This window comes from Saccostrea echinata, unplaced genomic scaffold, assembly GCF_033153115.1.
Source record: "Saccostrea echinata isolate AGI-Se365-2 ecotype Australia unplaced genomic scaffold, CSIRO_AGI_Sech_v1 ptg000029l, whole genome shotgun sequence".
NCBI lineage: Eukaryota > Metazoa > Mollusca > Bivalvia > Ostreida > Ostreidae > Saccostrea > Saccostrea echinata.
The window spans coordinates 17896007-17911817 of record NW_026889778.1 but is presented as its reverse complement, the minus strand read 5'-3'; the positions used below and the strand labels follow the sequence as shown (position 1 = coordinate 17911817).

Sequence of the window (15811 nt, the reverse complement as noted above, 5' to 3'; positions counted from 1 at the left end):
TTTATCACTTGAAGTCCCTTGTGAAAATACAGGTTGTATTAAAAAGTTTTCAATGAGGCTATTTTTGCTGTTTTGCATTTCAAGTATTTTTCATTCAAATTAAACAAATGAAATTAATTATTGAAACCCTTGAATCCAGAATTACTTCAGATTACAAAATTGTTAGTCATACAATATATAATGGAAATGATTATATGAATAGAGTATTTATTGCATGTAAATTGAATTCTTTTTTTACATTTTAGCCCCCAGTTGAATTCCCTAAGCCAAGCAAACACCTACAGGAACCAGATATTCCCTCCACCTCTCAGCAGTCGAAGTGCTTCGTCTGGCAGCAATATGTCTAGCCAATCTGAATACGAGAACGTGAAACGTTATGAGAAAGGAAGTCAGGACAGTGGTTTTAGTTCAAACAATAACATGTATAATCTAAACACTCAGAGGACTTCACATTACGAAAGTACTGATGAAATCAAGACTCCCACTAACACTGATTTTAGTGATAATGTATTGACAGGTTATGGTAAATCTGATATGTCTCTTAAGTACGATGATTATCACCGCAAACCTATGTCTCAGGGACATTACGGGAGCTTAGAACGGAATACACGTCGCCGCGATCGGTGGTCGTACAGAGATAGACAACTCAGTGATGGTGAAAGTAATGTTTTAACTGACCTAGAACCTTCTAAATTTGGAAGTAAGAGGAATTCTCAATCAGAATATGACCTTGTGTCATCTAGAAACAGTGTGATAGAGGTTCCGGTGAAACACGAGGAAACGGGGACGCCAAAACACCAGCGTCACAAATCGGCACCCTGGGAAGACTCTGCATTCACGGAACCTTCACCAATAATCACCAGTCCTGATCAACATGAGAACAGTTTTGAAAACCATTGTTATAGTCCTCGATTACACGAGGGCTCCTTTTTTGGGAGCAAAGGACCAAATTCTATCAGTGACCAAAGTTTTTATCCTAGCAGCAAATCTGATTCTCCACAGTATACCAAAAAGTCAAATGCAGTAGTGACTGTGACCAAAATTCAGCCTCATCGGAATGTGGAGGTGATCTCAAAACCTTTTGAAATGTCAGACTTTTACAAATACAGTGAAAAAATGCGTCGGCAGCGGTACATTGAACAGTATCAACAACAGCTGATTGGAGGATCTCGGTGTAGCTCCCCCTCCCAGCAATCGACAGACTCAGGGGGAGAGAACTCCTTCTCAGGTTCAAACTCGTCTTTTGCTCATCCTGTTTCGTCTTCATTACACACGAGTCCTTCTCATTCTTTATCATCTGTTTCCTGTCGCCCTGGCCCGGGCTCGCCTGCGACCCGCAGGGGCTCTCCATTCATGTCACACAAGCGAGAGAACGACCAATCGTTTGACTCTCCCCAACATGGCTCGCCTCGTTTTGAGGCTGTCAAAGAACATAGTTCTCATGTGCAATACTCCATGCAGACTCCCACTGGTACTAGGGTGTACAAATCTGTCCAAACTAAACACACCCATTATCAACCTCTGACCCCTCAAAAGTGTGACCCCCTAACACGAAATCAGGCCTCCACTCCTAGGACTCATCACAGGTGAGATAGAGAGAGCCTTGAGGGTTGTCATGGTTACTATTCAGTCTGTTTACTGTTTCCATGGAGATATCTGATGTGTTTTGTGTGATCTGTAAAATGAAATAACTGTTTTTTCAAAACTAAAAAATCTCACTGTGGCACATGATTCAAACACATTTTATTTTTCCATTTACTCGACAGTTTCATTTTCTCACATTTTATGGCATTATTTTTTGTTTATCTTAAATTTTGTGATATTAGCACTTTTAAGAGTTTGTTATATTTTACAGGACTTAGGAATTTTAATTTCCAAATTTAACTGCTGGATAACTGTATTTTTAAGATTTAGCATTCTTATCATTCATTTGCATATATTTCTACAGTACATGCTGAAGTGAAAGTCAAGTCCTATTCTTTAGAAATATTTTGTAAATGTACATCTTTTTAAGTAGTTTTTTGCAGTTTATTTTTTGTAATGTCTCCTATAAGAATAAGAAAGGTTTGACGATTTATGAGAGTTCTGAAATGTAATATTATTGTACATTGTATCTTATATCACTGTATGTAAGGCAAAAGGGAGGTAACTTGCTTGATCGTGCGTGCTTGATGTTTTCAGAAGAATGTAAAGAGAGAGAGAGAGAGAGAGAGAGAGAGAGAGAGAGAGAGAGAGAGAATACAAGACCCATGAACAATAGTCAAAATGGTTAAGTGAATACATGTTTGTAAATGTAAGTGTGATTTAGAGGAAATATACAAATCAGTCTTGGAATTGTTCTATAAGAATAATGAAGTAAAGAATAAAAAAAGGAAGAATTAATTAAGTTTACAGTTGTACTTCTTGTGTTCTGCATGAAACCGAAGCATCCGGGAAAAACAGTGAAAATGTGCTATTTTGAAAGGTATCACACAAGATGTTTGAAACAAAAAAAAAAGATTTTAAACAGAAATGTGACAACATTCAGAGGAAGAAAAGATTTAGAATGAAAAAAGATTTAGGAATTGATGTGTTAACTATATATCCAGCATGTACATATTTGTTTTATATATTTTAGCATGTTCTTTGTTAAATACCAGTAAAACGTATGTAAGAAAGAATGTGTTTGGAAAAGGATTTTAATTTTGGAAAAAAATATGGAGGAAAAACATTTTCATATGCATGAAAGGAATACCATACTGTGATTCTGCATAGGTTTTGAATGTAATGTTTTTATTTAATTTTGCATATTTGAATTGAAGCTTTGTATGTTCAGCATGAATTCAGTTAATCATAACCTTCACTGTATGCAATTTATGATTAATTTTTTTTGTTTTTAAATAACTCACTAAATATATTATTTTGCAATGCTTACATAAATGCAGAGTTGTGCTTCATTATTTTTTTGACACCAAATGTAATCAGTATTTTTTTGAATGTGTTTAAAGCATGTATTTTTGCCACACTTGTTTATATATTGTTGTTGCTATGTACACATCACTATCTCCATGGTAACAGTTGCTAGGCTGATGCATGCCCTACTAATCAGCATATATATCATATCTTAACTTTTCATTGATATTCAGAAATTTCGTGTCTGTGTGCTCTTTGTTTGTAGTTTAGACGGTTGATTTTATGCATGATTTTTTTTTGTCCTCCCTGTTTAGGACACCTGAGTCTCTCAAGTGACCTATTGGTTTTTTTTTTTCAGTGGTCCCTCAGTCACAAACTTTTAAACATTTCCATCTTGTCCTCTAGAAAGGCTATATAAACTAATTTTAATCAAGTTTGGTATAAAGCATCTCTGAGTAAAGAGGAACAAAAATTGTGAATTTCTGCCTCCCTTATTCACTATAACATATTTTGGTAATGTTTATTGTAAGCCCCAAATACCTGTATAAATTGGACCAAAATCCATCAAAATTTTTGCAATCTTTCCTTCTGAAATCTCACCATTTTGTAAAAAAGTGTGTAAAATGCTAGGTGGGATGAAGTTGGTCATAACAAGAGAAACTGATACTGATGTGACTGTCAGGATCAGTGGGCTTCTTGTTATTTCTAATTTTCACTGGTTATATGCACTTTTGCATGTTTATAGTACATATATTACTCCCATTTTTGGAAAAAGGGTCTATTTTGGAGAGTTTAAAATATTTTATAAATTTATTCTTTCTAAAATTATTAAGTAATTGATTTTTAATCCAATTTTATGTTAGATACATAATGATAAATAGTTAATTACAGTCATGGAAAATCTGATAATTCTACTTGAAAAGGAAGCAGAATTGTGAACTTCTTTTGTTACTTTGTGTTGATCACTGATAATACATGTACGTACTACAGAACACAGACCTTTCAAATCGCTCTAATCTGACTGACATACGACTGAAGGGGGTAGGGGATATTTGATACCCCCGGTATTTCAGTAGGATTAAATCGAAATAAAGGCCTGTGCTACAGAAAGGACGATCCATTTGAATTATAATATTTATTGGAATTTTTTACAGCAGGCACCACAAAACGCAGATGGAAAGAAGTGGCGGTTTGAAGCCATGTTCTCCTGTTCGTGGAAATCATCAGGACCGGAAGTCACCCAACGTCTCCATGGACGCTAGCTTTGCCTTCAGTAAAGATTCCGTGGCAGACGACTTCGGAGAGGAAATGATGGCGTGGATTGACAAAGAAGGAACCAATCAGAACCCGTCCTTTGTCTGAAGAAAAAACTATTGGTTATTATTTATATTGATAAACATAATAAAATTTTAAATTAACAATGTCAACTTCTTCTTTAATGAAAAAAAATTTTAGAGAGAAAAATAGTAAAGAAATTTACAGATTGAAAAGAGAGACCGGTTAGAAAATGGTAATTTGTGTCTTTAAGGTCTTTTACCAAATATTTTATTTTTTTTGTTTTTGTTTTTTTTTTATGCGGAAGAGAGAGCCTGATAGCATTGATGTTTACTGATTTTCATTTGAAAAGTGAAGTAGGTACAGGACTTTGTATATTATAGTCGTGTTCTTATTTTAATTTTCAAATTAAAATCAGTTAATGACAGTATTAGTAATACTTTTGTTGAGCAGTCTTGAATCCCTCTATGTACAATGCTTAATAGGATAATGGTTTATGGTCAAATTTTTCTTAGATAAATAATAATAATTAGTAAATAGTTAATTACAGTCATTGAAAATCTGATAATTCAAATTCAAAAAAGTAATCAAATTGTGAACTTCTTTTGATGTGTTCTACAGAACAAGACCATGTTTAAACAAGAGGCCCAAGGGCCTTAACGTTCACCTGGGTACAATACAACAATTTAGAGGATCAATAATCTGATAAATGAAGCTTTGTTGCCCAATAGCAAGCAGGGTTGGCTGGGAAATACCAGTGGTGGGAATTACCAGTGGTAAATACCGGTATTTCCTGTCCTGGGAAATACTACAAATTTCTCTAAAGTGGGAAATACTGGGAAATACAAAGTTAAAGTTTTTTTCTTTCTTTAATTCATTCAATCTTATACAAAATTCAAAAATAAAATAAACATAAAAACAGAAGATGAATAATATGGAATATGTCTCAAATTGCAATTGAACATCTTCAGAATGTATCACTTCTCCAGGTCCCATACCCATAAGCATTCTGTATAAAACTGAAGTTTTCCAATTCAAGTTTCTTTTCAGTTTTGTAAAATTATTAAGTTAATTAATTATAAATCTAAGAACAAAAAAACCCAACTTGTTTTAATCCTTCTATAAACACTGTAGTTATTACAAACAATCATGTTGTTTTAACAAATTGCTCTGGACAGTTTTGTGCTCCTGTTTTAAGATATAATTACCTTGAGTAGAACTGAAAGGCTTCTTCTTAGTTTTGATATTAATGCCATACTCTACATTTAAGAATTTTCTTAGATAAAAACCCATTTGGGATCTTTGGGTTCATTTCATGGACCCTTATAGACTACATCTGACTCAAGCATGAAACAAATGACACTCATGACTGGTATATGAATATACTGTGTTATGATTATGTAAAATGAATTACTTGGAAACCAGAATTTTTAAAATCAGGGACAATGATACCAGGTAGATATCTTAACCAATAAGGTGTACTACATGTCAATATGAACGAAATATGTTAGTAGCTATTATTCTTATTTCCCACAATTTCCCAGGAAATACCAGTAATTCCCGGTAATTACCAGTATTTCCCACCGTCCTGGGAAATATGAGTATTTCCCAGTTTTTTGCCAATCCTGATAGCAAGAAATATAGCATGATTAGCATCAGCAAAATAATTGGTCTAGTATCTATCTGTCCCCCATTTATCACTATTACCATGCAGACTATTAACAAAATGTTTATTTTTTAACCCCATATTATTACTTCTCACATTGGCCTCTCTTGGCCTTTGAAGAACATTTAAAAAGATAAGTTATTTTTGTCTCAATTTTATTCATCTATTATTTCCAAGTCTACCTGATCATTAAAACTATGAAAGTACTTTTTTATACAGTACATATTCTTGCATACATTGTAATTCTCGTTTCTATTAATCCTTCAAATACATTATTTACTGTGATTAATTATCACAGGTGAATGGTAAAGGGGAATAACTTTGCACAGCAGAATACATTGTCAAGTTAATTGGGGTGGCAGAGGATAGTTTCGTATTAAAGACCCGGCCAAATTTCTTAAAAAAACTGAGATATCCCCTGTTTGATGTGATATTTTATGTAGAAAAATGATTAGAATAATTATGGGACACATTTGCAGTGTAGCAAAGCGCTTGCTGAAAAAAATGATGTGCAACATGTAGATGTCACTATGACGCTTATCATATACAGAGTTGTAAATGCAAAACTAAGACACGTGGTCAGTTGCAGAGGAAATTCAGCTGAAAAGCAGTAGGCCTTAGAAGAAGGTGTGTATCTCAGAGGGAAGGTGAATGGCCCCATATCAATTGGTGAATTTTCATTAGGGTATGCATTGATTTACAGACTTCTGGGTGTTTTATCCTGCTCGCTCAAGCCTAGGGGTGGGTTGTATGGGTGTGACTGAGGCCCAAATCTTGGAAAAACAAGCCAAAATTTGGGGAGTCCCCAGGTGCATTTTTGGTACATGTGCACTCTAATAGGCAGATTACATGTAATTTGTTGACATAATTTGTGAGCCATGGGCATATGAAGTGTAATTAATTAGCCCCTGGAAAACTGTCCCCATGTACATGTTTTTATGGATTGCATGAATATGTGTACCCCCTCAGCACATGTTTGGCATTAAAAAATACTATCCTCTGCCACCTGATCCCTGGCCTGGACCAGAACGCTTGACTAAATGGTCCAGGTATTCAAAATTCTGGTAAAAATACCCTTGCATATTAAAACTTTTACTTTGTTTGCCTCATATATGCCCAGAAACATAGAAAATTTTCAAAGAAATGCATTTTCACTATATTATTAAATAAATAAAGCCCCATCCTTACACCAGAACATCTGACCCAGGGGCCACAAGCTCACAATTTTGGAAGAAGCACCCTTGCTTATCATAACTATACACTTGTTTTTTGCTTTATAACCAGTGGCAGAAAAAAATATTTTGAAAGAAAATTATGCATTTTCACTATATAATTAATTAAGCCCCCCCCCCCTTCACCAGAACCCCTGACCCAGGGGCCATGAATTTCACAGTTTTTGAAAAGGCATTCTTCCTTATCATAATCATGCACTTCCTTTGTTTGAATGATACCCAGGAGCAGAGAAGAAGATTTTGAAAAAAAATTATGCATTTTCCCTATATACATGTAATCGATAGAGTCCCACCCTAACACCAGAACCCTTGATCCAGGTGCCATGAATTTCACAATTTCTGAAAAGGCAGCCATGCTCACCATAACTATGTTCTTAGTTTATTTAATACCCAGAAGCAGAGAAAATTTTCTATGAATTAATGTACATGTATTTCACTAAATAATCAATCGAACCCCACCCTAACACCAGAACCCCTTACCAGGCTGTGGCCATGAAATTCAAAATTTTGGAAGAGGCACTCTTGCTCATCATAACTATGTACTTAGTTAGTTAATTTAATACCCAGGAGCAGAGAAGAAGAATTTCAAAGAATTAATGCATTTTCACTATACTATATAATATATATATATATATATATATATATATATATATATATATATATATATATATATATATATATATATATGTTAACATTTGAACATTTTTAGCTTCTTCTCTGAAACGGCTTAACCAATTTCAACCAAATTTGGCATATAACATCTATGGGTGAAGGGGAAAAAAATAGTGAATTTCATGGTCAAATCCCGCCTGGGGCCTGAGGGGTGGGGCTAAAACCACCAAAATTAATGCAATCTTTAAAAATCTTCTTCTTTACTCCTGGACATCAAGCAGTTAGTTAAACTGTTGGCATGATTGTAAAAAGCATTGAGCCCTCTACCAAAATTGTGAAATTCATGACCCCAGGGTCAGGGGTTCTGGTGCTAGGTTGGGGCTATATAGATCATATAGTGAAAGTGCATTATTTCTTTGAAAATCTTCTCTGCTCCTGGGTATCAAATAAAGTAACTATGTACATAGTTATGAAGAGCAAGAGTGTCTCTTCCAAAGTTGTGGATTTCATGGCTCCAGGGTCAGGGGTTCTGGTGTTAGGGCAGGGGCTCTATTGATTATATAGTGAAAATGCATTATTTCTTTGAAAATACTTTTCTCTGCTCCTGGGTATTAAATAAAGTAACAAAGTACATAGTTATGATGAGCAAGACTGCCTCTTCCAAGATTGTGAATTTCATGGCCCCAGGGGCAGGGGTTCTTGTGTTAGGGTGGAGCTCTATTGACTATATAGTGAAAATGCATTAATTCTTTGAAAATCTTCTTCTCTGCTGGTGGGTATTAAATAAAGTAACTAAGAGCATAGTTATGATGAGTAAGGGTGCCTCTTCCAAATTTGTGAATTTCATGGCTCCAGGGTCGGGTTCTGGTGCTAGGGCGGGGCTCTATTGATTATATAGTGAAAATGCATTAATTCTTTAAAAATCTTCTCTACTCCTGGGTTTTAAATAAACTAAGTACATAGTAATGATGAACATGGCTGCCTCCTCAGAAATTGGGAATTTCATGGCTCCAGGGTCAGAGCCTGAGGGGTTCTGGTGTTAGGGCAGGGCTTTATTGATTACATGTATATAGTGAAAATGCATTAATTCTTTGAAAATCTTCTTCTCTATTCCTGGGTATTAAATAAAGTAACTAAGTACATAATTATGAAGAGCAAGAGTGCCTCTTCCAAAATTGTGAATTTCATGGCCCCAGGGTCAGGGGTTCTGGTGTTAGGGCGGGACACTCTTGATTATATATGAAAATTCATTAATTCATTAAAAATCTTCTCTGCTCCTGGGTATTAAATAAATTAACTAAGAACAAAGTTATTGTGAGCATGCCTGCATTTTCAGAAATTGTGAATTTCATGGCCCTGGGGTCAGGTGTTAGGGTGGGGCTCTATTGATTATATAGTAAAATTGCATTAATTCTTTGAAAATCTTCTTCTCTGCTCCTGAGTATCAAATAGACTAACTTAGTGCATAGTTATGACAAGCATGGTTGCCTTTTCCAAAATTGTGAATTTCATGGCACCTGGGTCAAGGGTTCTGATGTTAGGGCGGGGCTCTATTGATTATATAGTGAAAATGCATAAATTCTTTTAAAATCTTCTTCTCTGCTCCTGGGTATTATTCAAACAAAGGAAGTGCATGTTTATGATAAGAAAGAATGCCTCTTCCAAAAATTGTGAAATTCACGGCCCCTGGGTCAGGGGTTCTGGTGAAGGGGGAGGGGCTCTATTGATTATATAGTGAAAATGCATAATTTCTTTCAAAATATTTTTCTACTCCTGGTTATAAAGCAAAGAAACAAGTGTATAGTTGTATGTATGATGAGCAAGGGTGCTTCTTCAGAATTGTGAGTTCATGGCCCCTTGGTCAGATGTTCTGCTGTAAGGGTGCGGCTTTATTTATTTAATAATATAGTGAAAATGCATTTCTTAGAAAATCTTCTATGCTTCTGGGCATATTTGAGGCAAACAGAGTAAGTTTTAACATGAAAGGGTATTTTTACTAGAATTTTTAACACCATTTAGTCAAGTGCTCTGGTCCTGTCCAGGGCTCTATTAACTTGTATTCTGCTGAGCAAAGTTATTCCCTTTTGCCATTCACCTGTGATAATTAATCACTGTAAATAATGTATTTGAAAGGTTAATAGAATAAGAGAATTATTCAAGAATATTGTATAATACAAAAAGTACTTTCATAGTTTTGATGATCAGGTAGACTTGGAAATACTAGACGATTAAAAATGAGCCAAAAATAACTTATCTTTTTAAATGTTCTTCAAAGGCCAAGGGAGGCCAAAGTGAGAAGTAATAATATGGGGTTAAAAAAAGACAATTTGTTAATAGTCTGCATGGTAATAGTGATAAATGGGTGACAGATAGATCCAAGACCAATTATTTTGTTGATGCTAATCATATTATTTTTCTTGCTTTTGGGCAACAAATCTTCATTTATCAGTTTATGGATCCTTTAAATTGTTGTATTGTACTCAGGTGACCGTTAAGGTCCTTGGGTCTATTGTTTCAATAAAAGAACTGCAGACCTTTGAGTTTTCGTAGCATTATAATTCGTAAATAACAGGTATATCTACGAGAAAATGTTTTTGTTTATTTACAATAATTTTCAGACTTATCAATCCATTGCGATGTCGTCAACAAAGTCTATTGTGAAAAGTTGGTATTGCACAGTGATTTGTGCGTTTCAATAATACTTATAATTAACTCATTGTGCGTTTGTAAATATTGATAAAGTGTGTGCATTTCTAGTTTTGTTCATTTATATCTGTCCAGCTCAGTTGCCAATAACGAGTATCGTATGCAGAGACTTACCAAAATTTTTGAGACCTGGGTAACAGGAAAGATAACTCTAAAAAGGAACTTTTTAAAAATCAGTAAGTTTGATTTCAATTCAATTTTTTTTACTGTAATTTAATTCATTAATGTTTCTTCTATACTATCGGGCGTATTTCCTAATTTGTTCTTCAATTATCTTTGAGAAAATGAGTTTTTAATTTTTTTTTAGGTTAACTGAGTTTACTCAGGTGACCTATTGCTATCTGTTTTCGTCCGTCGGCGTGCGTCGTCTGTCGTGCGTTAACATTTGAACATTTTCAGCTTCTTCTCTGGAACCACTGAACCAATTTCAACCAAATTTGGCATATAGCATCTATGGGTGAAGGGGAGTAAAATTGTGAAATTCATTACCCCTACCCCCCTGGGGCCGGAGGTGTGAGGCTTAACCATCAAAATTAATGCAATCTTTAAAAATCTTCTTCTTTACTCCCAGACATCAAGCAGTCGAACTGTTGGCATCATTGTAATAAGCATTGAGCCCCCTACCAAAATTGTGAAATTTATGGCCCCAGGGTCAGGGGTTCTGGTGCTAAGGTGGGGCTCTGTTGAATATATAGTGAAAATGCACTATTCCTTAAAAATATTCTCCTCTGCTCCTGGGTATTAAGCAAACAAACAATATGCATAGTTATGATGAGGAAAGGTGCCTCTTCTAAGATTGTGAATTTCATGGCCCCAGGGTCAGGGGTTCTAGTGTTAGGGTGGGGCTCTGTTGAACATATAGTGAAAATGCATTATTTCTTAAAAAATCTTCTTCTCTAATCAAGCGCAAACAAACTGAATGCATAGTAATGATGAGTAAGGGTGACTCTTTCTATATTTTGAATTTCATGGCCCTTGGATTATGGGTTATGGTGTTAGGGCTGGGCTCTAATGATAACATAGTAAATTGCAATAATTCTTTGACAATCTTCTCCTTTTCTCCTGGGTATTAAGCCGATGAACTAAGAATATATTACTGTAACGATGAGTAAGGGCGCCTCTTCCAATATTGAAAACTCATGGCCCCAGGGTCAGGGGTTCTGATGTTAAGGCAGGGCCCTGTTAAGTATATAGTGAAAATGCATTATTTGTTTAAAAATCTTCTTCTTTGATCCGGGGTATTTAGCAAACAAACCAAATATATAGTTATGATGAGTAAGGGTGCCTCTTCCAAGATTGTGAATTCCATGGCCCCTGGGTCAGGGGTTCTGGTGTTAGGGCGGGGCTCCTAATGATTACAGAGTAAAAAAAAATGCCATAATTCTTTGAAAATGATGAACTAAGAGTATAATTATGATGAGTAAGGGTGCCTCTTTCAAAATTGTGAATTTTATGTGCCCTGGGTCAAGGTTCTGTTGCCAGGGCAGGGCTCAGGGTGAAGTTGATACATGTTACTCAGGTGACCTACGAGGCCCATGGGCCTCTTGTTTTTTTTTAATGAATTTTATTAATTTCTTTAAAAAAATATATCGACTGATAAAATTAAGTTTTTGTGGTTCTGACCTTAATATAATATAAGCCAGGAATAAAACAAAATTTGTTGTGCTACTTATCAAAACACGGCGGGGGAAAATTCTTAAAACTTATGAAATAAAAATTTAAAGAAATTAATATAAATTGTATTTCAATTCTTGGTCAGTTATTGAAGGTTGATATGCTTGTAAATAGTGATGTTCAGTAATATGAGAACATAAACTGGGGGTGTGTGGAGGACCCTTATGTGTATTTAAAGTAGATTCAAAATTTTTATTGATTTATTTACATTTAACAATCCGGAAGACAACCCCCTATGCAATAAACTACATATTTTGATAATGCATATTTTGACTAAAGAAAAAGGAACGAAAAGTTCCATGGTGGTTTTGTTATAATTAATAAATAAAGTACATGTAGGTTAAATAGGGAGGGTGTAACCCCCCCCCCCCCATCCCCGACCCAATTGGAAAATAAGCCTTGTATGGTCCTAATATTGTGCTTTCATTATAGACCATGGATAGTTTGAACCGGAGAGAGGGGATCACAAATCCTAACAAGTTTAGTGCATATAATTATTTTTATTTGTAAAATTAGAATTAGTAATGCATAAGCATCAAGCTCTTTTAAAAGTGTCAATGGTAAAAATGGAAAAATGCGGTCACTATTGTGAAACTGAAAGTAGGTTTTTTTTGTAAGTGGTTCTTAAAAAAGTTGCCAATTATTCATGGAAGATACGAACTTGTACTTGAATTGTGAGTACACATTTTGAGTAATTCTTTAATCTTACAAATGTGAGCAGAGGAGGAGGCAAGATCGTCAAAAGAAAATGTTTACGCTTCGTTTTCACACACACCACAGGGGTTCGCTATTAAAAAAAAATCACATACGAAAACAACACAAGGGTATTGTTTTAGTATTTCGTACATGATTTTTAAAAAAAAAAATGAATATTTTTAAGGTGTTGTAGTATTTCATATATAATTGTTTTAAAAATAAATATTTATTACACGCCGGGAGCAAGCCCTTGTGCACACACACATTTTTATCTTCGAATAATTTATAGATGTTCGTAATGTTTAATATATATATATATATGAGTGAATGATACACTTGTATAACACTAAATATGCATCACCAAGATTAATATGGTCGTACAAAGGGCTTTTACTGAGTATACACATTTGTTAGGATAATTAATAACGAAGATGACTAGACATACATGTATATGTGGAACACGTCATAGGCTTTGTCATTTGGTTTTCCCATAGATGTACTACTTGCTTTTTGTTCTTGTAATCTCTTACTCCAAAATGTCCTGTGCAATACTGCGATGGACAAACTTCATGCATCTTTCAATTTCGTTACAGTTAATCAATAAAAACGACTTTAATTTGATTCTATTTTAAGAGCATGCGATAAGTTGTGACGGTACATATTGTCGTTTTGTACAGTGTACATATTGTCACCGACGACAATATGTACCGAGACGAGCCTTATTTTCCTCCTGCATAATGGACGACAAAATGTACAGTCAAGCACCAGTACATATTGTCGTCGGCAACAATATGTACAGTCAAGGTCGGCATATATTGTCGTCGATATATTGTTTTGACGAATATTTACTTGAGAAAGGAAAGAGAGATTGACATACACACACACAAGCACGGAGGGAGACAAACAGCATTACTCACAATTCTGTAGGGAGAAAAATTTTTGGTCAGAAAATTGTGTCCAGGATTGATGTACATCACTATGATATGCTAAAGATACCCTAATTCTTGAGATATCTGATAAATCAGCCCATTCTTTTTCTTGTAATTTATACTTGAAGATTGAATACAACATGTATTAGTTTTTTTGTTCAGTAGTAATGATTATTTGGAAATTATTTTTTGCGTTATTTTTATATACAATCATGTGCCGATATAATTGGTGTTGGGGTTGACATTTGGAAATTCAAGTGAGCTTTGCTGATCACATTTTGTCTGACCGTCCCTCTGCCTGTAAACTTTTCACAATTTCAGCTTCTTCTCAAGAACTACGTGTACTGGGTCAATTTCAACCAAACTTGCCACAAAACATCCGTGGATAAAGGATGTTCAAGTTTGTTCAAATGGAGGGATTTGTCCTCTTTCAGTGGAAGTAGATAAGAATTAGTGAAAATTTAGTGACATCTCAAGAACCACTGTGAAAAAATTCTATCATTTTTTCAAGAACTACTGGGTCAGAAGATATGATTCTTATGTGAAAGCTTCATTTCATAGCGTACGTTCAATTTTAATGTCCTAGCTGGCACGAAAAAGATCCCTCACTGCTCAATGACCCTGAGTTCCCAGTATAGGTCTTAATTTGCAGTCCTCCACCGGCTAGTGATGACGTCTACATACGAATGAAAATTCTCTCAAGATGGACGTTATTACAACAAACAAACAAACAAAAACAATTTTTTTTTCAAATCATGACCCCAGGGGTAGGGTGGGGCCACACTGGGTGATACAAAGTGTTTCATAGGAATATATACAGAAAATCTTTCAAAATCTTTTCGAAAGCCAGACGGATGTAGCACCGGCGCTAACCCCCCCCCCCCCCCGTGGTTTGATTTTTTTTTATTTAATCATTTTTTTTCGCTCTGGCAAATTCTGTTTGTTTAACTTGTATATACTCTCAATTTAGTCCACAGGTAAGATTTCATATTTAAATAATTTACTTAACATATACAGTAACACATCTTTACATACAAATTTCACTTTTTTGGCTTGTCAAAAATTTTTTTGACCCCCCCCCCCGCCCCCCGTTCTGAAATTTTTGGATCCACCACTGAGAAACAGCAGTAAGCCCGTGATTAGTGATGTTTATATGGAAGCATCCTCAGGTAGCACAGATTCAAGTATCTTCAAATCAAACCGGACCTAGGGTGGGGTCACAAAGGGCGATCAAAGTTCTACATAAGAATACATGGGAAAAGTCTTTAAAAATTATCTCATCAAAAATAGCAAAGCAATGATGAGTCATATTTATATGGAGCATTGCCGTGCATTGTCTTGCGACATGTTCTGAAGGACAACAATATGCGCAGTGAGGATAGGTACGCATTGTCGCCGACGACAATATGAACAGGACGACAAAATGTACCGTCACAATCACGTCTGTGTGATTCACACACCAATTACATTCACAAAACTACCAAAAAAAAAAAAAAAAAAAACAAACAAAAAACAAAAAACAACAACAACAACAACAAAAGAAAACTTCAAGCAACAATATCTGTGGGGTGAAAATATGTACAGTGAATGTGAGGCACATAATGTCGCCAGCGACAATATGTACATGTGTAATTTTTCAGCCGGCGACAATATGTACAAAACGACAATATGTACCGTCACATAAGTCCTTTAATTTAAACCTTCTGTACATATTTACGCTTTTTATGTTGAATTCATCCTCTTTTAAAGAAAAGTAACATTTAGCACACCACAAAAATATCGGACCTTAAAAACATTTGCATAAAATAAATACCATATTGTGTTTAAAAAATGTTGAAATTGGTTAATTTATGTCTTTATTCACATCTAACCTATTTCATTTACAATTTAACCTTTTTCATTTACACTTTTGACGTTAAAAAAGTCCAAATTCCCCTTATAAAAATGTCTACTCCAAAAAATGTAGGGGAGGAGGAGTGCTTTTCAATTATCACTTGACAGGAAAATGTGCAACATAAACTATTTTAATATTTTTAGGAAGATAAGAAGTTTATCTGCAAAATGTCAAAACTTCATAGTTACTTGTATTTTTTGAGGACCGAAAACGGCCTAATTATCGAGACTCCTTC

The 15811-nt window shown here is 34.9% G+C and overlaps 1 protein-coding gene across 7 annotated transcripts in view; it reads left to right on the top strand.

The window, feature by feature from the left end:
• The window catches only part of LOC133195661 (FERM domain-containing protein 4A-like), a 63063-nt gene extending 58773 nt beyond the window's left edge, over positions 1–4290 (top strand). For 2 of the 7 annotated variants that reach the window (XM_061331552.1, XM_061331549.1), the window contains 2 exons: positions 246–1586; positions 4047–4290. In XM_061331552.1, the coding sequence (XP_061187536.1) occupies positions 246–1586; positions 4047–4254 (1549 nt within the window). In that variant the 3' untranslated portion in view covers positions 4255–4290. The remainder of the gene's footprint in view (positions 1–245; positions 1587–4046) is intronic. The other 5 variants (XM_061331554.1, XM_061331553.1, XM_061331551.1 and 2 more) reach the window with 4 other exon arrangements.
• Positions 4291–15811: the final 11521 nt, after the last annotated feature.